Here is a 27,336-nt window from a genome sequence, read left to right as displayed (position 1 = left end):
TTTTATCATTTTATTTTAAAAGGGAGTCATTTAACAGAAATTGCAACTGTGTTCCCTGCTGCCCTTAAAATAAATAAACAAATATATTGAACATAAACAAAAAGAATAATGATTCAAACTAAACACTTTGGTTCAAATAAAATAAAGAAACGTCACAAGAAAACAGAAGTCTGTTGATGTTTTAAATCAGCACACTGCAATGTTATTCTTTTTTTATTATTGTTGTGATGCTTGAGCTGAGCCAGAACACAAAATTTTCATTTTTACTATCGTTGAATTTGCAGGAAAATGTATTTTTGGAATATGATTTGCTGTGTCCAGCCTCCTGGTATCACTTCTGCTCTGTGGAACATCAGCCTGGGCTGTTTGTCAATGTTGATTATTGTTTTCTTTCTCTTGACATATCCACATGACCGCCAGCAAGATGGACTTGATGAAGGGGAATGGAGGGAAGATGCTGATGAGCATGCTCAGTACATGCATATAATGCAGTGGAGGGGCACGCACTGGGGAAAAAAAAAAAAAAAATGGGCCATTGCCTCTCAGCGGCCTCCTTGACAGCATGTTCACTTAAGAACTAGCCTGCTTTTGTATACACTTGTAAGTTAATGAGACCAAATCCTTTGTTTAGCCCACAGTGGATACACAGCTACGATTGTTTTTAAATAGATCCCCACCCCTACCCCCGTCCCTCTTATACGTCTGTTGGCTTATACCCTCCAGTACATCAAGTCTAGGCAGTCCGCCTTCCACGTCTGTGCTACTGAAACATCATACAACAGTGTCAAAGTTGTCATCTATTCTGGGCTCTAAGAGCCTGTTAGGGAAGCTGTCTCTGCTTGTCTTGAGGGACTGACAAATAGATTTGGCATAACTGCCCCCCTTAGCCATCTTTGTACGTACTGAGAAACAGAATATACATCAAGGCGCAACAGCGCGGTGAATGTGCTGCGAAACCAAGCCAACTCACTTGGTCGTTTGTGATGCTGCACATAAGCAGGAGTTTGTCAGATCTTGTGTTGATCTGTGTTATGTGCTGAAAAAAGTAAGAGACAGCCGGGCAGAAGCTCAAGAGCCCAGCGAGCAGAATGGCAGAGGTCAGGAAAAGGTTGCACAGGCTCTGCTGACTTTTACTGTGAGTCTGAAGGCCCGGAGGAGTTCCTCGGTGGACATCCAGATGTAACTGGGGCACACAGTCATGCATTAGAGGCACAGTGAGCCCAGTTTTGTGGGGGTTTGTGTGTGAGTGTGTGTCCTGAGTTGCCACTTTCACCTTGGCACTGCTGCCCACTGATCCCAGACCTAAATGCTGGCATCCATTTTTATTCATTTTGGCATGTAAGGGTTTAGCTCCATGTGTTTTACATTTAACTAGAAAGGCTATACAGCATCAGGTCAATCAGAGAAATTACTGTTATTTAATAATTTGCTGTGGCTGTTATGAATTTCTTTATGTGTATAAAGGGTCAGGTGTCATGAAAAATGCACAGCAAATTGGAGCTTGAACAGTTTGATGTTAAAATATTAAAATATTGATATGATGTACAAGAAGAAATTTTAGAAATTTTAGTTTCAACACACATTATATTTGGCATAACTGCACTAATATTCCTTTAGGAATATTAGACCATAACTACTTATACTGTATTGTTTTTTCTTTTAAACCTTGATATTAACTCAAATTCATTCTTTGTACTTTTAATTTTAAAACTATTAAACTTTGTGTGATATTAAACAAAAAAATCACTTGATCCAGTGTCCACTCACTGCCTACTTACTATCAAAACCATTTAAAAAAAGAAGTGTATGCTCAGAAACCTTGCTAATTCTAATGTCCAATATGCTATTTTATTTAAAGACTACTGCTATTATTTTTTTATATGTAAATAACTGGATACTAGATCAGTAATTTAAATATTTGCAATTTAATTAGTGGATTTAATTATACAGAAAGGATAGAAGATATAATGTTCAAAAGTACACATGCCCATTGTTTCTTATATTTGTAAATAGGTTTTTTAAAATGTTCAAAACTCATCAAAATAAACCAAAAACTTGTAACTTTGCTATTGCTTCTCGAGAGGAAGTAATAACCTCGACCAAATTAAATTAAATTGCATTAATTTAACATATAAACAATTTATCCTGTCAGTAAAAAGATATCGTCAGTTTCAGAGATGTGCTGCTTTACTGGAGGACACCTCGTCTCCATTCATCTGCATTTAGCTGATGAAGACACAACTGAATCTAAATATTTCCAAGAAGTAAGAATTGCATGTTGCTCTACAGAAGAAATGTATTTTCCCCAACATTGTGGATTTATTATCAGTGTACTTTTAATTGCACTTCTGACACTGCTTGTAGTTAAACTGTAGTATCAATAACACAGATACCAAACGCTACACAATATGTTTTTGTAAAAATTCCATGTAACACTTTGGTAGACTGACAAAAAGAGGGGGAGTTTAAAGCACAGATGTTTTTTTTAATAACTTTTAATTCTCAAATGGTGCAACGCAACCTCACCCTTCCTTAAGCCCAAGGCCAATAAGACAGCTGGGAAGAGACTGTGCAGCTGATAGCAGTAAAATCTTATTTAGAGAGTCTTTTGACAACAGTAATTGACACAGTCTGACTTAACTGAAAACCCTCATGGTTCATAGCTAGCTAGTCTGTTAGCCGTGATGCACTGCAGCCTATTTTAGCACTCAAACAGGCCTCACGTATCAACTCTCCAACTTTATTTTAGGAATAATCCTTAGTTTTAACCATTCTTGTATTTATTCACCGTCTTTATGTGACGACGTATAAGCCACATTTTTTAACCTAACATTAATTACTAAATATATCAATGAATAGCCCATCCATCTTCCCACTGTTAGAGCAGAGTCAGTTTGGAGACTGCTGGGACACATAACTCCTTCTAAATGGATAAAAGATCAATTATTTAAATATGGAAATATATCTGTTTAGACATCTACAAGATTTCCAGAAATTCCACCTACATTAACCTGCCTGTACAAATAAATAAGTAAATCCTTCAGTTAAAAAGACACAAAACTGAGATTTTGCTGTTTAGAAACAAAGATGCTCATGTGCAACTTGTGTGTGTGATATATATGTGTGTAATGATGGATGAGGACCTTAGTTTCACTAACTATATATACATTAAAGCTGCGATTATATCAGCCTTTTGGGTATCTCAGAAATATAGCTAAACCGAGAGATTATGCACCCCGGCAAGATCTGCAGAAGCTCATTTATGTCTTTCTTTCTTGCAGAGCTGACTATTCCAATGCTCCTTTTATTGGCCTTCCTAAAACACTATTAGACAATTAAAGTTAATTAAAAATGCCACTGCTACAATTTTAGCAAAAACAGTAAAAAAGAGAATTATTTCTGTTTGTTTCTCAACCATTAAATAAATTGGACCCTAAATATAAAAATCAGAGATGTGTAAAGGATCCAGTATGTCTGCACAGTCTGATCACCTGGTAGTGCACAGATGTAAATACCATAGCTAGAACGTATATACAAACTGAGGTTAGATCGTCATCAGCCCGAGCTATTTTTAAAAAGATAAAAACACCCTTATTCACGATTGTTTTTATGGTAGCTGTAACATCATTAATTTGTTGTTATGTTGCCATTGTTGTAATTTGTAATTTAATAAGGGTTTTTATTATATATATATATATATATATATATATATATATATATATATATATATATATATATATATATATATATATATATATATATATATATATATATTGTTATAATTATTATAATAATTATTATTATTATTATATTATATAATTCAGTTACACAAACAAATCAAGAAAGCAGGAACCTTCCAAAGATGTTAAAAACCTTTGACATGGTGGAAGAAGATTTGGATTGCAAAGGACAGACAACGCAGAGATGCAGCACATGAATCACACATCAAGGGCCAAACAGTGGAGTGAAAGTTGGAAAAACAATGTGAATCACAAAAGCAGTGTTGTGACAGTTTGGGTGGAAAGCATCAATGACTTCACAGATCAGCCAACTAAATGAGACTTTATGTCAAAGTCTCTCTAAATCCCTACTTGTTTGTTTGTGTCTCAAACCACTGCACTCAATTTCTGGGGCAAAATCATTATGGACCATGAAAATTGGAGAAAAAGATTAAGTTGGGAATCAAGTTTCAGGAATTATTAAATTCAGGAGGGGTAGAGGCATTTATCCATGTCTGATGTTGAAGAGAGGTTTTTGAGAGGCCACAGCCGGGTGGTGTTATACCGTGCGATTGTGTGGCATTTGTCTTGGCACTGCTCTGATGTGACTCTCAGCAACACTTGAGAGCAACACTCTGGCTTTAATTGTTTTTGATTTGATCGGACATTAATTGGCTTTACAGTGACATGTAAATCTAGCAGGACTGACTGCTCTTTGACATCAGCCGTGTCACAAATATGCCCATCACCATCACACCTCAGCGTAGTGGTATGAAGGTGGACGAAAGCTGTGAGTGGACAGCCGAGAAAAAAACAAGGGAGGGGGGTGAAAAGGAGAGAAAGAAGGAGGGAGTCCCATGGCTAGGTCAGGAGTTCAGAGCTGGAGTTTGTCACCTGCTCTCCCTGGCATGCAATCCTGCTCAGGAAAAGTCTAAAGCTCCACCGTCCCCTACAAACCCCCAAATCTGTCTCCAACTACCCTCCACTAATTGGATTTAATGAGCGATTTAACAGCGCAGCACTGCCCAATCAAATCAAACTGCTACTGTCTACCGTGCTTAATCCTGGGTCACTCCTTTGTCAAGCTTGTTTCCAAGACCCTCCTTTCTGCTGCCTCCTGCCTCACACATTCTCTCTCTGTCCCCGTCCTGTCTCTTTCTCTTAACACCCACCCAGTCTAACACGGAAAAGGCTGAGAAACCTCCCTTGTTAAAAAACAGCTCCAACAAAGATCTCACAAGACTTGGTTGCATTTTGAAAGTGATGTGCTTGACAGTTTGCTCTTGAGCTCAGGGTGCGATCACACCTGCAGGTCAAAAAGAATCTGATCTCTGGCCTTGCAACTGCAGTTTAGGGCTTTGACCATGTCCACACGAATACATTTTCGTTTGAAAACGCATCTTTTTCCTCTCTGTTTTGGCCAAGCAAAACACAGCATTTTTAAAACACTCACCAAAGCGGATACATTTGAAAACGCCGTTTTCGCGTTACAGTGTGGACAGCGAACCCGGAGCCTTTTAGAAAACGATGACACGTTTTAGTCATGTGATGCAGTCATGTGACCAATTAAACTAAGATAGCAGAGGACATTATACAGCAGTTGTTTTGTCTGCGCTCAATTTTGACAGCCCTATTAAAGATTAATATCAGTTTATACATGCTTCAGATAGCTTTTCTTCAAATTCTTTAACTCTCACTCACTTTTGCAACTTTGTACCTTTGTGTTACTCGCAGCAACAACTCCACCTCATTGTTAGTCCATTTAAATAAACTTTTCCTCGACATTTTACGGCGATGTTTCAAAGAACCGGTAAGTAAATAGACGGCAGACAGAAATGAGGCAGGTCGAATCGTCTTGTGTTTCACGCATGCGCAGTACTGGAACGTAAGCGTTTTCGCCCGTTTCAATGTGGACGCACAACTCTGTGAGAACGACTGAAAATGATAGTGTGGACACGGAGTGTTTTCAGACGAAAACACCGTTTTCAAATTTATCCGGGCTAGTGTAGATGTAGCCACAGTTATCTTTGATCAGCTCTGCACTATTTTGTGAGCGCTTTTTAAACATTGCTTAATATGAGCAATAATCCAGACTTTGTTTCTTTTGGTTTCATGGGTAATAAACGGACACCTTAAATATTTGTTATATGAGTTTGCAATCCCTCCATTTATTTACCTCTATCACGTCAACTGAAAATTTAAACTGACACAAATCCACAAAATCCTCTCTGAAAACATAGTTTTCCTGTAAGAATATTTACAATATGTTGAACAGTGAAACTTACTGTAAAGAGGTTTAACTACACATCCCAACAGTATGTCCTAAATTTTTGCCCCCTTCATATTTGCCATCCAGTAGATCAGACTGGTGTCTTTGCTGGGTGTCAGCCCCAGGGCCGGCCCTGGGGCTGTATATTTGACACCTCTGATTTAAGTAGTGTGGTAAAAGACACTGGGGAACTAGGAAGCGTCCATGCGTTGCAGATAAGACAATAGGAGCCTCCGTGAAAGCAGAGGTTCATTTAGGACAGATTTGTCACTGCAGCTGCAAAGCTGCTTCTCAACTTAAATTGCCAAAAGCAGCTTAATCATTGGGTCAAAGGGGAAAGGGCCACGAGCTAAGCAACGCAGGCTTCTGCAGAGGCTGGTATGGGTTTCAACATGTTATTATTTTCTTAAAGCATCCCCATCACAACACAGTGAATACCACAATGTAACCTCCTTTGAACGTATATTGTTTAATGTGCCTTGACTGTTTGAACTGCCACTGGCACTGGTGCATTTCTGTATACAGAAAAAATGATGTGCAAATGCATCTGGATATGCAAAGTAATAATTTCAGGCTCATTTATGAGAAATTCTTCAAAGGCTATTCAGCTGAAAAGCATATAATAGGCCATTATCCATGAGTCAGAAATGAACAAATAAGAAAGGTTCGTGCTAAAGTTCAAATCTGACCGGGCTCTGAATGAAATAATTATTTGACATGCTATATACAAATATGTTAAATGAAATGAGGGATGATGATAATGTTGCTTGAGAACAGGGTTCATCTGAATTTCAAGTATGTTAAAGGTCCAAGCATAAGTCTGTTTTGCCTTGGAGACTTGAGCAAACTAATTTATGTAGAAAAGCAAACAAGGCATGTATTTCTCTGTTTATTTCTATTCTATATGTATGTCCCCATCTTTAAATTATGCACCATTTCATGCTCTGTAGCATAAATCTAAACTGCCTTCTCTGTGAAATCATGATCTGAGTGGGTGTTCTACAGTAAACAGTGCCTTTACAGTAGACCGTCGCAGGGGCACAGAACGTCACACCAATACATGCTTTATTGCTGGAGTCTGTATTGTAACTGATACTCAATTGCACTGAAACAGAAAGATATTCATAGGCATATATCTGTTCTATCTGAAATCTAAAGGTTTCCAGCCAGTTCCATCTCTACAATCGCTGTTTTTTTGCTCTTCATCCTTTTTCCTGGCTCCAGTTCTCATCCACCCTCCCCAAAGTTTGCTCAATTCCCTCTAGGTTCAACGGCAGGGCACTAGGTCATGGTACTCGCTGGATTTTCACACTGTTCTCTCTACTGAACACCACATCAAGTTAATCAGGGTTAACAATTGTGGCGGTGCCTTGCTGAGCAGGGCTCCCATCGGCTTAGCGTGGCCTGGCTCTGGAGATACAGATGGGCTAGTAATCTCTCTCCTCTCAAGGCAGAGGGGACACATGAGGGCAGAGGCAGCTGGACGGCTGAGTGCGGATGTGGGCTAGAACAAAATTAAGACAGTAACACGTGTTAGATAAAATTGGAGATAAAAATTTTGTGACTTTAAGATATGAAAATATCTCCTAAAAGCAGGTATGTAAAATCTGAGTAATGGGGTTACTGAACAGATAACAATCGCTATAATAATGTAAGCTAGCTTTCTAAATTTGAAATAAAACAAAATATTTCAGAACATAATAATAGGCAAAGACATTTTGTTCTCTCTCTGTTAGGCAGCTCCTTTTGTCCCCAAGGTATTTCATCTCTGTGCACTGGTGCTTTGCCAGCAAAAACAACTTTAAAGGTCCATTTACCAATGTCTCCCTTCAACAAATAAGCTAATTTATATTCCTCCAGAATAGAGCTGTCAACAAAATTAATTTAAAACTAAAATTTGCATGTGAGAACTTGAAATTCAATGACATGCATCCTGGAAATAAAAGTGAGGAGCACAGCGCTTCAATGGCAAGGCAACATTAACATTCTTTTCATAGATTGTGAAAACTCACCCCTCTCAAACGGTGCAAAATGTAACACAAGTATTCTTAATCCCACGTGTGCTACTTTATTCTCATCAGCCACATAGGTCAAGACTAGTGGGATGTCAGAGGTCAAAAAAGACCAAATCCAAAGTAAGTGTATGATGCTTTAAGATCAAAGAGAGGGGGGAGAATAAAAATCTCAGAACTGAGGATGACTGAAGCGTGACCTATTTGGCAAAACAGAACTCTCTGTGCAATAGCAGCTGGCTCCCTTGCACAACACATCCCTGGGTTCCCCCGCTATAGGCTACGCAGACTTAATTATTCATTCACTTAGAAGGAGCATTACACAACCCTGCATCCCTGATAAAACCAGTGGGGAAGAAAAAGTCTGCCTGTCAGACGGCCCCGGGTGACGGATCTGGAGTTAAATCTTCTCCAGGAGTTCAATTTCAGACAGCAACTAAACACAACTCTACTCCTTGCATAACCTTTTGAACTAAAGAAGCGACTCTAAAGCCCAGCTCCGGCATGAGATTTTATGCGCATTTTACCCTTTGTTATGGAAGACTCTTGTCACAGCCCATCCTTTTTACCCACAACTCGAGCCCTTTCAAGCCGCTCACTTTTTTCCACAAACTGTCTTGCGTTTGCAACATCGCACCTCTTCGGAAGGACACATGTATTATTAAAACGGGATTCAAGTGCTATCCCTGCAGGGACACTCAGAGACTTTCACAGGTTTCTGTCAGTGCCATCATTTTGATTTAACTGTGGCTCCAACTTATTTTTTTTCACAAACATTAGGAATCTGTGACACCAGTGCACAAAGTCAATATTTCATGCACTTGGCAACTCAAAGGCTAAGTTTAAGCTTTAAAGCACTTCTCTTCATTTATTACCCATGTCACCTCGCTTCATGAAAGTCTTAAAATCTCGTCGAAGGTATTATTCTTGAAAGTTGTGTAAAGTGCAAGTGAAACGACAAGAAAAAGAAGATGTGGCGGGAAAGTGGATGGTGATACGGCAGTAATGCTTTGTCCGCTCTCACACATGTAAAATATGTATGCCAGGGTCTCGCAAGGCCCCCAGAGTCACAGAGCATCATCCCTACACCATCTTCACTCAGTTTGTGGATGTCGATTAGTGATCAAGCCTGTGGAATTGTACTAAGAACAACAACAAAAAAGAACAACACAGACAAAGTCCTACTAAACTTTACATGCCCTCGTTGCCCCAGTCAAGAAAATACAGTTCACCAAAAGTTCATGTGTCCATTATCATCTGTGAATTTGGTTATATGTCTTCGACTGGTAGTGAAAGAGGAGGAGCGGGCAAGCCAAATTTACCCCGACAATTGTTGATACGACACACGACGTGCTCTACACTTCTGACCCTGATATGCAGGGTCGTTGCTCGGTCAGTGTGCCGCTGCAGGCTAACTGTGTTTGGGGATTGTGTGTGTGGTGAGTGGAGTTGGAAAAAAAAAAAGGATAACCCTAAAATATCTCTGTTACTGGCGCTGTGTCGTAACATTTCCGAGCCAGCCCCGCCCAACATCAAAATGGGTTCAACTAGAGTTCACAACATATGGCCACACCTCCTCGCCATCGCGTCATCAAGCAGAAGGCATGTCGTCATGAGCAAGGCCTCACCTACACGCTTGTTTCTTGGTTCTTCTTGTGCCAAGGTCACAGCGGCCCCCAGTGGGGTGACATTCGCGTCATATCAACAGTGTAAAATGTCCTGATTTAGAGCAAGTTTTGTCTTGAATGGACCAACAAAGAAGGCCTGCTATTAGTTTACAACAAAATGAATTTGTTTGCAGTAATTTTAAATAATTATTAAAAAGTAAATTAATAAATAAATACAAATATTTCATAAACTGCAAAATTCTACGGAAATATGAAGGCAACAAAAGAGTTGTGAAATATGTATTACAGTTTTCTCACTAAAACACACACACTCAAATTATAATACCAAAAATATGGACAGGAAGATGAATAATATCACCATTTTATTATCAGTTAATGTACATTTCTAAATATGTGCCTTCATTATAGGCACAGATTTAGGAATGACAAGGAAATAGGGTAAATGTCATATATATTTTACATTATTTTTTAAAACTATGTTACAAAACTATATGAATAATTTTTTATTTAACAATTACAAATTAAATGTACTGGTAAAATAATTTTATAGTATATTAAATGCACAAGAAAATAAATGGTGTGAAGAAAGTAGAATCTTAATGTACTATTTATTTTGTATTACATGACCTTCTAATCTCATGTCTTTTAATTTATTTTTGTTTCATTACAACTTATTTTTGGCATATGTGTATTTAATATTAGTTTTGATTTGTATATGTTTTTGTCTTTGTAATGGTGTGCCTTCTTGACCAGGACAACTATAAAAAAAACATTTTAATTTCAAGGGTAAATAAATAAATAAAATTGATACAAATGTTTAAATTTAAAAAAAGATTAATTTCATATGAACCTCAAATATTTTTTTATTAGTAGACTTATTTGTTCTGAAACCTGACAAGCTGAAATAAAAATGCAGATAAAATTATATTTTATGCAGTATTATTTAATCGGAAAGTCAATTTATAAAGAAGTCAAACAAGTAATATTCAATAGGTTTTTTACAGAATAATGTAATTTTAACAACCTCACAGATTTTTTTTTATTTTTTTTTTAAAACAGTGCTTCCAATTAGAAATCAACTCAAGCATTTTCCACTAAACCATTAATTTGGGATACCAACACTGTTGGCTTCATTGCCTCCAAATGATGATGATGATGATGTAACCTACTAAAATTCAGTGAAACTGTTTAATTAAAATATAGAGATTAAACTACAAGATACTATTTTTAAAAAATCTTTCTTTGACTTTTAAACGATAGAAAACAAATGACCTTGACAAAATACTGTTATTGCAATTAATGTACATTTTAAATAATAGAAAACTAAATAAATATGTATATAAACATTATTTTCTTGTCATATATTATATTGTAAACATAAGTAATGTCTTATAAAACCAATTCTTTTGATCTACTCTCAAAATGACTGTGTGACTATACCCAAACTCATCACTTATTAGGAGAATTATAAACACAAGCTCACATAGTGAAGTTCATCTTTTTTATTTAAAGACAATGGTACAAATTAGGTCATGTACATTTTGCGAGGCAACAAAACAAAATAAATAAATAATGAAAAATAAATATGAAATAAAGAATACTCGGTTCATAACATCGCTTTGGTGAGTTTAGTGTAAAATGTGAAGAAATTATTACGAGACAAACAACATAAATGCTTGCAAAAAGTGTAGTGCCTGTTTTAGCACTGCCTTGTACCTAAAGCAACTCTAACAGTGCTGATGTTCATTAAAACACACACACACACAAAAAAAAACCCCAGCTTCTAACAGTGGACTCAACTCCTTGTGATCACATACCAGTCATGCAGCAATAAGAATGAAATATTTCAAAGACTAAGAGCGCCCACCAGTGTTGAAAATATATATGAAATCAGCATCATGATATTAGCAATGTGTACTTCGTAGTTCTTTCCAATGAAAAAAAGATTCTTTGTATTAGTTGTTGTAATTATTTCTGATTATTTAGTGTTTAATTATTGTCTCACTTACTGTGACATTTAAAAAAAACATATCGGCAATGTGTTTAAGCGCTTGTTAAATTAATAAATACAATATGAGAAGAATGTAAAACAGTGTCATCAAAAGCTGAATATTTCATTTGATCAACTGTAATTAAATTACTGTAAATTTAAAAAAAATAAAATAAAAATAAAGTTCTAAATCCTTCTGCTATTTCAGACAAAAGGGCCTGCCTTTAAAATCTCTGTACTGTACTGTTTTGGTATTAATAACATATTAATATTCCTTATCACAACAGAAGGTCAATAGGTCAAGGTATCATTATGTTTCAGTAGGAAACATTTAGACAGTGATATTTTTTCAGTTATAATTTTTTACAACAGATTTGAGATGAAATTGAAGCCTTTAAAGCTTTTATTTTTTTTGAGTAATTACAGCGATTTTCATTTACAGTCCCCTGTCTTCAGAGGCACCACATAATTGTAAAAATTGTTGTAATCATAATTAAAATAAAAATCATCATTTTAGATTTTGGCCTTTCTATTCTTGAAGCCGATAAAGTCTACCCTTGTGAAGTCTTCCACTTACAGACTAGCCAGTCAATGACAGTGACACACGTGCGCTGATCTACCGCCAATGTCTTCTGTGGCTCACCAGTATCTTTATTTTCATATATCCATCATACTGTTGATTTCGCAAATCCTAATGTTGCTGTTATCTCTACAATAGAGTTGTTTTTGCAGCCTATCCAATATTTATCTCTGTTGATTCCAAGTTCACATGCATAGTTCAAAATCCAAATGCTGCATTTGAAATCAACTTAGGAGCTTTTAACTGTTTAACTGATGCAAAAAATAATGAAAGAATAGTTTACACCTGTCCATGAAAAAGGTCAATTGAGCAAATTACCTTTAGTCCCCCGGAAAAAACAAAAAAGGGGGCAAAAGCTTAAGAAGCTGTAATTCCTAAACCCTAAAAACACCCTCAAAAAAATTCAGGGAGTCAGCAAATTAATCCCACAATGGTCACAAAACTTTAAACACCTTGAATAATGCAAATCATGTCAGTGCTTAATATATATTCATATATGTCCTCTGATGCAAATGTAAAACATTTGGAATATTCATCAAATTAACAGTTAGCATGATGTGTGATCACAGCACAGGTAGGATCCAACATGTACCAACATCCTACCTGTGCTTCAGCACAGGTAGGATGTTGGTACAAACCTCTTTATCCAACTCTTGCATGAACAGCAGAACTCTGTATATTTCCATAGGAAATATAGTGAACTAAACAGCATCAGATCAGCCTCTGCACAGACAAATCCAACCCCTACAGAATGAGCTTTGTGCTTCTGGTGCGTGACACTACTCTAAATGATGGTCTGCAGAAAGTGAGACTGATGAGGGACAGAAAGTACAGATCGCGAAGCTCACACTGTTCTTAAAAAGAGAGAGAGACAGAAGAAGACAGTATGTAAGACTTTTATTTACTTTCTAACATCTGATTACTATACTACCAAAGTGAATTGAAATTAATCGCATCAAGACATACATTATGGTTGTAAATAAAACTGTACCTCCTTCAACCACTTTTCCTCTAACAGCCACTTGCTAATTAAAGTTTTCCGAATTGTCCATTTGCTCCTGTGCAGCAGGTTCCACCAGTCGGCTGTATGAGTAGACCAGCATCATCTGCAATGGACAAAAAACGTTTGTTAAAGAAACGTTTATTCTCATGTTGAAGTGGAAGGTGACTGAGAGAAAGATTGTCTGTTAGTTGGTGTTGTGGCGTGGGTGTGGTCTCTGGCCGGGTGCAGAGGAGGGGTGACGCAGTGAGCTCCCGGGGCGGCGCAGGGGTGGGGTGAACAGGTGTGTTGGGATGTGAGTGTGATTATGTCTCTTTATATGTTGTCAGTGACAGGCAGAGGGGGAGTGTCTGTGTCCCAGTGAAAACAAAAACCACAGTGTAATCACATTCGAAAATAAAGTAGTGCTGTCATTACGTCCGTGTCCTGTCTATGCTTAACGGGTCCAACGCTACACGTGTCATTATCATTTAGCAGTTGCTAAGCTGAGTTCAATATTTAGTTCAATTCAATTTTTTTTATACAGCGCCAAATCACAACAGTCGCCTCAAGGCGCTTTACATTGTAAGTTAAAGACCCTACAATAATACATACAGAGAAAAACCCAACAATCATATGACCCCCTATGAGCAAGCACTTTGGCGACAGTGGGAAGGAAAAACTCCCTTTTAACAGGAAGAAACCTCCAGCAGAACCAGGCTCAGGGAGGTGCTGAGACCGGTTGGGATAAGAGAAGGAAGACAGGATAGAAGACATGCTGTGGAGGAGAGCCAGAGATTAATCACAAGTATGATTTAATGCACAGAGGTTGATTAACACATAGTGAGTGAGAAAGGTGACAGAAGAAGAAATACTCAATGCATCATGGGAATCCCCCAGCATATTGCAGCATAACTAAGGGAGGGTTCAGGGTCACCTGATCCAGCCCTAACTATATTCTTTATCAAAAAGGAAAGTTTGAAGCCTAATCTTAAAAGTAGAGATAGTGTCTGTGTCCTGAATTGGACACAGACACGTCTGGAGTTTTACAGACGTGATTTGAAGCGGGAATGTTTCATTCGGGTTCATTTGGTAGTATCTGTAAAAGTTTAAATATTTTTAAGAACTGAACATTTGATGCTGTGATAACTGAGAAACTACATCGGATGTGTCAGGGAGGTAGAGCTCCACGTTTTTTGTTGTTTTTTTTTTTACAGAGAAAATAATGAAAGAAAGGTCTGTGAAGAACTGATGGAGTAAATTTGGTTGTTTTTGCCTTGTTTTGTCTTGTTTGCTTCTAAACATTTGGGTTTCATAACAAGTGAGCCTGTACTTCATTAAAAGGATATTGTTGTGCTTGCTTGTTAGCTAATCCAGTTGCTGCTGGCTAGACATGTCAACATGCATCTCCTTTTCTTAACATAAAACCTATTTTTAGGTTTTTATTTGTTCTAAACAGATACTCACTGATGAGAAACATCACTTTTTGACATAAAACAGAAATGCACATTTGCACACTTTGTGAGTCCCAATTTTAGAAACTGGTTTATTTTATACACATTAGTGCAAGAACAAAGGTTTGCGTAAAAAGGGAATGTGGTGATTAATCATTATGTTCTCAAGTAGGTAGCAATATTCATTCCTAACAAATGAAAAGTAGAGAGAAGTATTTAGGCAAAATAAAGCAATACAAAAGCACAAATGCGTATTATGTATTATTTTTATTTGTAATATTTTATGTAGGAAAAGAAGAGAAGTACATAACCTAAATCTACCCAAATGTACTATTCACACTGTATAAAGAAAATTTCAAAAGCAAAAATACTGCAAATGAGTTTTCATTTTATTTTTTCAGGTTATGCCCTCGATATAAATATGATTCCTCTCAGCCAACAAAGGTCCGTTTACACTTAACCTCTGACAGGATGCCTTATGGTTTTGTCATTGTAATTGTTGCTTACCGTTAGCAGGACCAGCAGTACAGTCATCATCCCCATCATGACATACATGTTCTCGGTAAGGCCTCCAGCCCATAGTGGGCCCAGAATGGTGGCTAGACCCCCCACTGAACGACGTATTCCCTGACTGAAACCTGTAAAATGCCCCACACAGCACAAAACACATCAAAGGGCTTACTTCTATGGTTATTATAAGGCCTTAAAATGTGCAGTCAGTTTCACTGATATACTAATTTTTTCCCTCGAAACGACCCCAGAACCCTGTCATGCCTTTGCTTGTCCAGTAGATGGTGCAGTTTCTCACCTTGTGTTTTCTCAGCTGTAATTTTGGAAAACAGAGAAACCTGCGCAACAGACACAAACGGCAAACCCAAAATCTGCAGAAATACCCCAATGATGAACTCTGTCAGCTGCCATGCAAAGCCACCTAGAGAAAACACAAAACGCCAAAGGAAGGAAAAAGGTGAATAATATATATGACACATTTCGAAGATGGATTTCAGGAAAGCTTTTTTAAGGATTAAATATTACATATGTGTAAAAAGAAAGCATTACTTTGACTGTGTCTCAGTGAGAGATCAAGGACCTAGTTCTATATGTGAAAATGCTCCGTCCAGATGAACAGCATTCATGAGAGTTAGATGCTAAAGCAAAAAAACAATCAAAAAAAATTATAATTTCAAGTTGAGTCTAACCTAGCGGCTTAGCCAAGAAGATGAGGCACCAGATACAGGAGATGTTGCACATGCACAGACCAATGGCGAGGATCACCCGTTCCGTCACATGGCGGCTCAGCCAGCGCACAAACAGGAAGCCGGCAATCACCACTACACCACCAAGAAAGTACATCACGCTGTTCTCCAGCTCCCCAAAGCTGAAATATTTCTGCGTCAGAGGGGTCACCATGGTCTGAGGACACAGCCCGTTAAATCCTTTAGTCTCATTATGTTTGTTGGCAAGATAAAACTTAGTTTGTATGCTCTCACAGGGTTTAAAATGATTTAAAAAAAAAAAAATCAAGAAATGATATACTGAAAACAGATCATTTAATTTGTATGAGAGTTTCAATCTGCACCTCCAGGGCTGTCTGATTGAAAAAGGTGACAAACTGGGCAGCCAGCAGCACAATCACCTCTTCTCTCAGGAACTCTGATACAAAGAAACCGAAACATGTAGACAAAACATGAAAACACTGGAAAGAGACATTGGTCAACAGCAAAGTCAGAAAGAAAGGGGACAAAAATCTATTTCATAACCAGGAAGTTCAGAAACAACAACAACAAACAAACTGTGCTACTTCACTTGTAAGAGATATATTTTGCACATTCCAAGGCTCATAAAACTAAGACGCTTTGTAGCAAGAAGGCAATCCAATCTGTTTAAGAAGAGGATAGAAGAAGAGATGAACAAACAGGCAAGGCACCCAGCAATAATCATGTGAATCACTGACCTCGAGATATGCTGAAATTCTTAAAGACACCTGAAGACTCTGCTGGTGAAACAGGAGAATGAGGTGAAGGATTCGGATTCAGCGTAGTGTTCCTGGGTGGACTGGAAGCCACGACAGAGCCGTAGGACCCCATCAGCTCCTGAGACACTATTAGGGGCTTTCCCTCTTCATCGCTCTCTTCTACGTCTTCCACAAGGCTTTTCTCATTCTCTTCCTCTTGGTTCTTTCGCATCATACTATCCCTGGCTTTCCTTTTCTCAACGGGTGGTAGGTCCACAGTCAGGAAAACAACCACGAATTGAAGGAGAATCCACAGCAGACACATAAACAGCTGCAAGGGATGGATGAACAAGATCACTGCTCTCCACAGATGGCCGCAAAGAAATGCATAAAAAATGTAAAACACCTTATTATAATGCATACTGACATGTTATAAATCTTACCCCGGGTGCAGTGTATTTATTGATTACAAAAGGACCCAGGTGGAAATCACACAACCTCAGAAAGATGTTAAATGCTGGACCTGTGTTAAACAAAGGATACTACATGAACATTATCCACCTAAAACCATTAAGATTTATAATAACTAAACAATCTTTAATATTTGTCGCAAGAAAGCAAACAAGCACTGACCAATCACAAGTCCAGCCTGCCGACATGCCATGAAAGCAGCAAATACAGTGGCACGGTCCTCTGGGGCCGTGCTTCTGGTTAAGAAGCCAAAGATAGACGAGCTAACGCCTGCACCGATGCCTGGGAAACAAACAAACCAACTAAAAACCAAAAACATCAACTTTGGCTTCTCTTTTCCAGGTAAAACTGTTTTTTGTAAAGTGGGAAAAAAGATAAGATATCATGTTTCACTAACAGTCAAGTGACAGGAGTGATTTAGAAACAACAAAGAAAAACACGTGTTTTTTATTTAAGATGGCATTCAGTTATCCTAAATGGTCACAGATGGCATATTGTGTTAACAGTTGCAAGTTTTAAATGTTAAAAGCATAATTAATTGGGAAAAAAATGTTTTGTTTTTTTTCACTTATGTTGGGACAGGTGAAATGTATTTGGCTTATTGAGTAATCAGAACTTTGGGTGTTTCAGCCTCAAACTGGCCAAGAAAATTTTTTTTGAAGGCTTTGAGGAACTGCAAGAAATGAAGATAAAACAGCAAAAAACGATAAACCAGACAACAAGTTTCTACTCTGACAAACAGACACCTTACACGTCTTCATCTTATCTTAACAGCTCTATTAAGTGACTCCCACGAATGTCTTGGTGATGTTAAGTGAGGGATTTGTATGGGATAAAGGAATGCTATCACTTTTTGCAGTACAAGCCGTGCCATTGAATGTTCATTTATTGGAGCCACATGGAGCCAATTTCCTCCAACAATGGAACAATGACCCAAAACACAGCTCCAAATAAGAACTGTGAACATGAACTATTTAGACAAGAAGGAAACAGTTGGCATTCTTGAAATTTCTCCAGATTACTCCAACAAAGTGACAGCAGTTATGCAACTATTATGTCCAACCTCGACAAAGTCTTAACAATGTCTCATATCCAGTTCATAACACACTCAGTTGCTGCAAACTCAGCAGTATATTTCACCAAACATACCTTAAGACTCAATTTAAAGTAGCTTGTAAACCGATCGCAGGTTGAACTTTGAAACACTATTAGTGACCTACAAGTTAAGGATTTATGAGTGTCAATGGAAACTATCACAAAGGCAGGGACTATATTTTGCAGTAAATAATGTATCCCAGTATTTTCTAATCACTGAAGTACTTTCAGTCTGAAACTTTTATAATCAAGTTTTTTAAACTGTTCTAAACTAACATGCTTTTCAGTATGACTAACATATTTGTAGTCATTAAATCCACAAAATGATTCTCAGTTCTACGTTTACTTATTATAGACTCACCTGCTACCAGTCTGCTTGACAGCAGAAGCCACTTTGAGTATCCCATCAAGTACATAAAATTACCTGTAAAAAAAGATAAAAAGTAAATATGGAATCGACTTAAACAATTGTCATAAGATTTGAATAAAAAAAATATGTTTGGTTTCTTGTACAAAAGAAGTACCCAGTATAACTGGGGTTCAAACGTGAATCCTATTTGAAGGATTGCTGAGTGTTAGAAAATATGCAAGACCTGTGGACTCACCAACTATCTCAAAGATGTTGGCAAACAATATGATCTTCTTTGTTGATCGGGTTCTGTCGGACCAGTGGCCAAACAGTGGTCCAGACAGTAGGCCACTCAGACTGAATGCTGACAGGACCAATCCCAGAAAGTAAGGTGCTGCATCCAGAGTCTGCAAGAAACGCCATATTGTGGGCAAAATTACAGCTGTGGATAGAGAAGAGAGTTTGTTTTTTATTTTACTATTAAGAAATCATACATATTCGATTCATCATAGTCTGAAAACTAAAAGACAAAAGATGGATACAGCACGCTGTTATTGCTTACAGCTTTATTTATCACACAGGCAAAGGATAATGCTGACCAAATGTAATCCAAAATTCAATTACTGGGTCAGATGGCACACAATAAAGCACGCTCTCTGAGAATTCCAGAGAAAATTACTACTCAAATTTTTGTCGTTCAGGGATATGGCCCTGACAGACAACTGTGTGTGGAAGTGACAAAACTAAAAGCTCCAAAACTGAATGTTTCTTTTTCATAAACTTTAGGAATTTATCATTTATTTGTATATTTATATATTGCTCATTAGGAAAGAGCAAAACCTCTGTATCTGTAGATAATTCAATAATCTCTCTTTTTCATTGACCTTGTCTATAAACAGCCTCTATAGAGCACCACAGTGGAGTCAAATAAACAAGATTTGATTGAAGTACAGACTTAATTTAGTTCAAGGTATTAAAAAAAACCCACTGAATTAACTTTTTAACAATTACAGCCAATTTATGTACCTAATGTACCATTTTTAGATGCAAAAAGGTAAATAGAAACTGATTGACTGATAAGCAGTTTCACGGCCAGGTGAGGCCTGTACCCTCGTTACATCAGGACAAACTAAGCTGATAAAATAAAAATCTGGTTCATTCTTTAAAAGAATGAATGAATTGATTAGCTCAAAAAACACCAAAAAGGCCTGAAAGACCACAGAAGGGGAGGTAGGTCGGTGTTTGTTAAAGTCTACAATCAAGAGACACTTTCTGATTGTTAATACAAATACAAATGTACAACAAACCAGTGGTTATGTTCAAAAATAAGAAGGTCAGATTAGACTTTACCAGAAAACATTTAAAGGGGCCTACACATTTCTGAAAAAAATGTCTTCTAACTTGTAATAGAATCATGGGAAGAAAAAAGATGGAGAAGGAGAGAAAGAGCTCAAGGTCCAAAGCATATGACATTATCTGTAAATCATGGTGGAGGCAATATTATAGCATGTGGAACTAGGTCAGTCGTGCTTACTGATGATGTGACTGCTGATAGAAGTAGCAGTAGCACATTCAGCAAAATGTCGCAAAACTGATTGGACAGCAGCTGACAGTGCAAATGGATAGTGAAACAAAGCATACTGCAATACCAAACCAAGAGCTTCTGAAGGGAAAGAAATGCCATATTCCTCAGTGGCCAAGTCAGTCATCTGATCTCACCCCAACAGAGCATGGTTGTACAAAACTGGAGGTAGAAAGATCCACAACAAGGCCTGTCAGAGCATCTTGAGGAAGGAAACACAGCGTTTTGTGATGTGTATGGTTTCTACACTCCAGGAAGCATTTTCATTCAAATATATGTATGATTACGTGATGTTAAAAATAATGTTTCTCTTCTCAATTAATCATTAGCCTTTGAAAACAAATGACTAAACATGGCTGTAATTCTTAAAAGGTTAATGAATTATTTTGGTAAAACCCTTGAATTAAAGTATGCACTTCAGTCACATCATGAATGTTTGATTTAAAATCCACTACAGTGGAGCAGAGACCAAAAACGTATTGACCTAATTGTGTAAAGCGATTTGCTTGATGCACAATGCTTTATAGCTGATACCTGGTTGGCTGGTCGGTTTTCCAGGCTCTTCACAACTACTCATCCGGTTAGTTAGCGGCATTCTTTGCTCACATTGGTGTAGTTGCTTTAATTATTTGTCCCAAATTTGAGAATTATTTACTCTACATGGCAGTTATTTCACATCAGCTATGCGTTAATTCACCCTTTTTGCAAGAGTTTAGTTAAGTTCATTGACTTTGATTTGTGGTTGCCACATTGCTCCTAACCTGTTCTTATGTATACACGTCTTAAAGGCGGACATTTTTAAACACATTTGGATTATGCAATGGTTTCACAAGGCACACCTGCATTCATGTCTGTTGTCAGTTGTTCTTTTGACTGTATTTTTAAAGTGACTGTTACCGAGTTGTGATAATGGCTTAAGCAATGTTTGCATAAAGACAGTGATGTCCAACCAGTTAAATTCAGTTTGATTTTTCTTTATATAGCACGAAATTTAAAAAACAAAACAGTCAACTCAATACACTTTATATTGCAGTAATAATACATAATGGAAAACCCTTAAAATCAGGTGACCCTGTATGAGCAAGCATAAAAACTTCCTTTTAACAAGAAGATTTCTCCAGAAGCATCAGCCTTAGGGAGGGGTGGCAAGGTGCCGAGACCAGTTGGGGGTGAGGGGAAGAAGACGTGCAGTTGAATATACAGTGTCAAACTGTAGTGTAGATGACCCTATTTTACATTACTCACTCTTAAATAAACACAGGTGGGTTGTACTGGAAATCTGCACTCTTAGATCTAAAACATTAATTCAACTACAAGTAAAACCACTCATGTTAAAAGATGAACCAACTGTGTTTTAAGTACTGTTCAGTTTCCTGTGATCAAGCAAACCTAGCTAGTGTTTCCCTTGAAAATTTGAAGTCCAAGTGTAAAATAACTGCTTAAGATTTTAGGTTAACTTAACCTTATAACTCTTTGGGAGTTGCCCAATATTGTTGCAAAGTAAAACAAAAATCTTTTCTACCTGAGATTTTCCTTTAATCACTAATTTCCTTGTTTGTTTTCACTGTCACATGGGGTGCTATCAAGCGCTCCAATCATGCTGGACTGAGTCACTTATATACATTTGGGTCACAGGTCCTCCCACGCTTAGCCTGGTTGTACTCAATGGTTCTGTGCTATGGTCTTATCAGGTGAAACACAGTTATTATTTCCACAGGAACAGTTTTCTTACACATTTTGCTAAGTCCTGTGCTTTGTTGGAGATTGTTCAAGTAGTTCAATTTTTAGGAACTAACTCATCAATGGAGGCTGACACACGTTGATCTTACTCACAGATCAGCCTGGGGTTCTCTCATTACTGCGCACACAAGGGAACATAAATGTACGGTGATGCAATGATATCGCAATATTTTTACACCACATAAAGATTTACACTGGTATTATCGCCTTACCTTTGAGTTTGCCCAATTCTACCTCAATCTTGCATCTGTGGATGCTGAATTTCCTATTTTCTGATTTACACTCGTCACCAGCAAATAGTGAAAACAATTTGCTGTTACAGAATCATAAAATTGAAACAAACCTTAAATTTGTACTTAATTTCACTTCATTTAAAGCTCACAATTGTATTGATTGAAGCCTGGATTTATAATCTATTCTTTTACAGTTTTCTGTGTGTGTCTTTATAACCGGTTAAGCTTATGGTACTTATAATGCAGTGTGTAACACAGAACAGATTTTTTTGTTTGTTAAATGCCAATGCGGTAAATAAACACAATGTAACATATTATTATTATTATCATCATCTCCACCTCTTATAATAATTAGATTTTTATATATTCTATGCAATACATATACATCTTATATATTGGGATACTTATAAACATTTATGTTATCACAAATGCGCTTTAAATGCACTGTAGAGATGACCTTCATTGAAAATGATTATGTGAAATGAATTATTTCCGATGTTTTTTCTTTTTAATGTTTATTATATTTGCATATTGTTAAATAGACTATAGTAAACATGATATGAAGGGGATATGGATATATATAAAATAAAGAAATGACCTATTTTTAAAAATCTTTTTTACTCTTTATACTCATGCGTCATTGCACCGGTGTTGTGCCACAGCGTTATAATTAAAACAGTCCATTTTGTCCACTTAAAATATCTTTATAGAACAGTTTTGTTGTACTTGTTACAATTTCTTTGTCATTGTCATCTACCCATGTTTACCCCAATAACAAGTCTTACCATATTCCACCCCGCTGAGAAGAAAAATAAGTCCAATGGTGATATATGTCAGCTTCTTTTCCCGTCTGCTATCCATTACGCCTCACTGCTGAATTCTTCTCTCTGTAAGACTTTAAACATACATGTCCCTTCTCGTCTCCCTACCAAACACAGCCGACATAATCCCGAGAGCAGTGCTTCCAATTACAGAGAACAGCTGCAGAATGCTTCAAGAGCACACTGTTCCCACTACCTGAACAGCGTTTGCAAGGCTAATATCACTTATCACTACGCGTTATCTCATATCGTATGGAAAACTCGTGTTTTCGTCGTGAAAACACGAGTCCAGTCCATGCATATATAAAATGTCTGTAATTAAACCAGCCGGGTAAATGCTCCGCAATGATTGATGCTAGCCGTAGCTTACTAAACACTCGCCCTCAAACTGCCAAAAGCGAGGCAGAGGGGAAACAACCAATCACAGCAGCGCGCAGTTTAAAGCCATCCTACACAACTTCCGGTTGCCCGCACATTGACAGTCGCAACCGCTGAAACTTCAACTCCTTTCATAGATTGAATAATATACGCACACATTGGAGTATAAGGGTTTTTTTTCTTCTTCTTTCTGTTGCAAGACCATTTAACAAGATACACGATGGTAGTGCTGTGCGATACTGCAAATTTTGGTATCGATCTGATACAAAGAACTGCACTTCTTGTTTATACGTGCTTTATTAGACAAGCGTCACTATTGCAAAAAAATAAAACCTTTTGAACCCCTTGGACTGAATCTGGATATTCGCTAATGAGTGTGGATTCAATCATGCTGATTAATGCAGTTTAGGAGTAGGAGAGAGCATAGGCAGGGTGAAGTGGGTGGAGATGAGTGTCAGGGGTGATTTGTGACAGGAGGTTAGCAGCAAGGGTGAAAAAGAAGGTTTATAAGACGAGAGTGAGACCTGCTATGATGTATAATTTGGACAGTAAGACTAAACTAAAAACCCTAAACCTGGAGCTGGAAATGCTAAAATTTTCATAGAAAGTGGACAAGCTAGAAAATGAGTGTATCAGAGGGAGAGCTCACGTCAAGTGTTTTGGAGATAAAGTTGGAGAGACAAGGGATGATGATGAGGAATAGTGGATTTGTTGGACAAAGGATGTTGAAAATGGAGATACCAAGCAGGAGGAAAAGCGGAAGACCTCAGAGAAGTTACATCGTTCCTTTATTGCATCACTAAACTCTAGTCTGAGTCAGACAAAAATGTTCCCCATCTTGTGACTTCCATTAGAAGAAAAACCCGCTTTCCATACAAAAAGCTGCCTGTGTACACTTGATTAAATTTTCTGTCTCTCGTGTGTTCACATTTTAGTTTGTTGGCATGTAGAACATTTCCCATCACACTGTGAAGTCCCACACATGAGGTAGGATTACCTCATGTTTGTTGCTAAATCTTCCTTTTAGGGAGAGATTTAATCTTTGGGCATTAATCATGTGTGTTGCTGCTTTTACACATGCTTAAGGTTTTGCTTGTGGTTGTGGATCCCTTGTTGCCTCATGTGCAGAGTCAGAATGACATCAGCTAACATGCATTGTTGCGGTTGTGAGTAGGCTGAGGATAAATGGCCCATTTGGGGTCTGCAGGAGGAATAAATGGAGCCAAAAACTGCAAACAGATTTATTGGAACTGTAATTACAAACCTGAAAGTTCACCGTTCTGAACTACTTTATTCAATTAGCACTGTTTCTTTATAGAACCATCTTCCATCCTAATTATAGCAGCACACATGATGCCTGTGTAATAATGTTAGACTCACCCTTCTTGCAGAGTACAAGGATAATTAAATGTTTGTTTGAGAGCAGTTGCTAAGATATAAGGAAGAATAAACATGCCAATGTGTATAAAAGAAGTCTTTATTTACAGTTTGTCTGCAGGTGGAGTCGGTAGCAGTTCTTATGTGCCACAGTGTTTAGTCTTTAGTCCATCCTGATGGAGGAATGAGAATCATCAAAATAAAAAAGTTTCCGACAGCCTCCTTGTAGATGCTCCATATAAATTTAAGGTTGACTGGTGAACCATGGGTGGGTGACCACAGGTTTGTTTTAGAAGGCCAGCTTCTTCATGAGCAGGTAGACCCTAGAGTCCACTTCAAAGCCGTGAAGATTGTTGGCATCTCCCTGTAGCCTCATGAGGAGGCCTCCATAAGACACATAAGCAGAGCTGAAACAAGAAAAACACACAAGAAATTGGAATAGCACAAACCAACGGCAGAGTCTGGAAAAGTTATCACACAGGCAGATTCAAATGTGATCTCATTTCCATAAATAGTTTCACAGAAAGGTCATCTTCTCTGTTAGAAACACAGTTTTGTTCCAGCGGATTATTAATTTCAGTAAATATATGACATATAGTCATTTTGAGAAAACTAAGCACTTCACTTACAGACGTGTGGCAGCTTCTGTTGAAGTTTCATCGCCCTCAATCTTGTAAACTTTCCCATACATCACATAATCAAACTGGTCTGCTCTGGAAATTTAAACAAAGTGGAATGAGTGTGAAAGTCATTTTGTAAATTAAAAGCGTAAGAAGTATTAACAATGTTATTATTGTTAAATATGCCAATAAAACAGCAATTTTCTTTTTGCTAAAGTTCCACAAATTACAACTTTAAATTGGAAGCAGCTGTCTTACCTAGACGGTCTGTCATCCTGAGGATTGTACTCTCCATCGTCTGGTGTTCCATCTTCATATAACGTGCTGGCAATTACCAGTCTAAACTTGTCACCTTAATGAAAGAGATATATTACAACAAACTAGCTTTATCATATTGTGCATTTGGACACTTTGGGTTACAGATACAATTCTGACACATGGTTCTTCAAGGCTTTTTACTCATAGAGCTGGGTTCCTTTGGGTTGAGTAAATGTTATTATACAGCTATTACACGACTCACCTGCACGTGAACAAGTCAAATATTGAGGGAGTCAGGGGATACATTAACGAGCAATCATATTTTTTTATGTATTACAGTATAATCTTTACTTTTGAAGAGTGCCAGTTTATTCTGATAAAATATTCTAAATAGCTGACATAGTCATTTGCTATAATTATGCTGTATATAGGACCGGTTTACACCATTGTATTTGATACATATTAACTAACAAATGACTTCCAATTTAAAACAAAACAAAACAAAAACACAAAGACACACAGGGACAAAAAAAGAATGTTTTTTCTTACCAAGATCAACAGGATAGATCTGAATGTTCACATCCAAGATGAGGTCCATCTTGAACGATTCACTTTCACAATGCAGACGAGATACTGCAGATTAACAGTTGAAGAGTTTCTATTAGATAATTTATTGTTTGTTTGTTTTTTTAATTAAATGGTGTTAACGAAGATCAACAATAACTAAAATAATGCCTCTTGTTGATAATCAAAGTTAGACTGGTTCATGATTGGCCAGAAGTTGTGTGTTTGGATACTTGAAAGGTTTAATACTTAATATCAGATCCCTTTCACTAAGAAGAACTGCACTTGGGTTATAAATTAAACTTTATCTATATCGAGATCAAATTAGAGATCAAACATGCAATTATCTGTTGGTTGGTGTTATAATTTCACTTTTTTAATGATAATATTTCACACACCTCTGTCAAACTTCTTGCCATCTGGATCGATATCTTTTACATCAAAAATATCCTCAAAAAGAATTCCAGCCATCTCTCTCCGAGTCTGTCAGTCTGTAAAAATAAGGGAAAATAAAGACAAAAACACAAAATGAAGCCACTTTTATTAGACTGAAACCATTACTGAAACTTAAAACACACCCTGCCAGTACAAGAAACACACTTCACTGAAATTCACAGAAACTTGTGTTTGCTTGTCTTATTGTTTCCCCCCGTCTATTCTGTGCACAACTGCAGCTGAAAAATCTTAACCACTAATCATACATTAATGAAACAACTGTGTATCACAACGTAAAAAAAAAACTTCAAACCTTAATAATTCGTGCTTTTGTTTTTGACCATTTAACAGTAATCTAACACCCGTTGTTGCCGAATCAGTTAGCGAAAGTATTAAGGTCTTGGCAAAGCTTTTTCAACTTTAGCATCTCTCATTCATGCTAATTGCTAGCCTTAGCATATTGGCCAAACGATTCCAAAAACGTACCTCAAGTTTTGATATTATACTGTAAGTTCAATGGCGTCGCGCTCACTTGGGTTTTCACTCTGCGACGGGGAGTATTTAATTTTGCGCTAGATGTCTTAGTTAGTCAAAATTTCATTCATTATTATCCCAAACAGACTGTACCGCGCAGGAACAATGTGCTCAACCTTTGACATAGAAAGTGCTTCCGGTTTGAAATACGGAAAGAAAGAATATAAACGTAAATATATAACGAAATTAGATAAAGACAGATAGACGAATTTTTTCAGCCACAGACAAAAAAAAACGTATAATAAAAAAAAATACCTGCCTATCTGCTCTTTCTCTACGTTAATATTCGAAACA

General features: G+C 37.3%; 2 protein-coding genes across 5 annotated transcripts; both read right to left on the bottom strand.

The window, feature by feature from the left end:
- Positions 1-11,129: 11,129 nt before the first annotated feature.
- On the bottom strand, positions 11,130-23,263 carry mfsd8l1 (major facilitator superfamily domain containing 8-like 1). 4 transcript variants are annotated; one of them, XR_013971741.1, is made up of 13 exons: positions 22,841-23,262; positions 18,757-18,942; positions 18,513-18,575; positions 17,219-17,338; positions 17,029-17,108; positions 16,586-16,916; positions 16,211-16,284; positions 15,831-16,044; positions 15,440-15,562; positions 15,139-15,269; positions 13,190-13,304; positions 12,850-13,052; positions 11,130-12,801 (listed from the first exon to the last, which is right to left on the bottom strand). XR_013971741.1 is itself a non-coding variant. In XM_080883257.1 (12 exons), exons 1-11 carry the CDS (start codon positions 22,841-22,843, stop codon positions 13,224-13,226), a joined length of 1,371 nt encoding a protein of 456 aa, XP_080739383.1. In that variant the 5' UTR covers positions 22,844-23,263; the 3' UTR covers positions 11,130-13,052; positions 13,190-13,223. The 4 variants fall into 4 exon arrangements, 3 of the variants coding, with proteins under 3 accessions (XP_080739383.1, XP_080739381.1, XP_080739382.1); XM_080883257.1 differs by having other exon boundaries at positions 11,130-13,052; positions 18,757-18,907; positions 22,841-23,263; XM_080883255.1 differs by having other exon boundaries at positions 11,130-13,052.
- A 1,452-nt stretch (positions 23,264-24,715) lies between these two features.
- On the bottom strand, positions 24,716-27,182 carry polr2h (RNA polymerase II, I and III subunit H). The gene is made up of 6 exons (XM_080883258.1): positions 26,995-27,182; positions 26,472-26,564; positions 26,059-26,142; positions 25,510-25,603; positions 25,261-25,344; positions 24,716-25,038 (listed from the first exon to the last, which is right to left on the bottom strand). The coding sequence occupies exons 2-6, from the start codon at positions 26,542-26,544 to the stop codon at positions 24,921-24,923; spliced, it is 453 nt and encodes a 150-aa protein (XP_080739384.1). The 5' UTR covers positions 26,545-26,564; positions 26,995-27,182; the 3' UTR covers positions 24,716-24,920.
- Between the last annotated feature and the right edge of the window lie 154 nt (positions 27,183-27,336).

This window comes from Rhamphochromis sp. 'chilingali' (genome assembly GCF_963969265.1).
Source record: "Rhamphochromis sp. 'chilingali' genome assembly, chromosome: 5".
NCBI lineage: Eukaryota > Metazoa > Chordata > Actinopteri > Cichliformes > Cichlidae > Rhamphochromis > Rhamphochromis sp. 'chilingali'.
The sequence above is the reverse complement of the archived record's forward strand: the minus strand, read 5'-3'. Positions and strand labels throughout refer to the sequence as shown.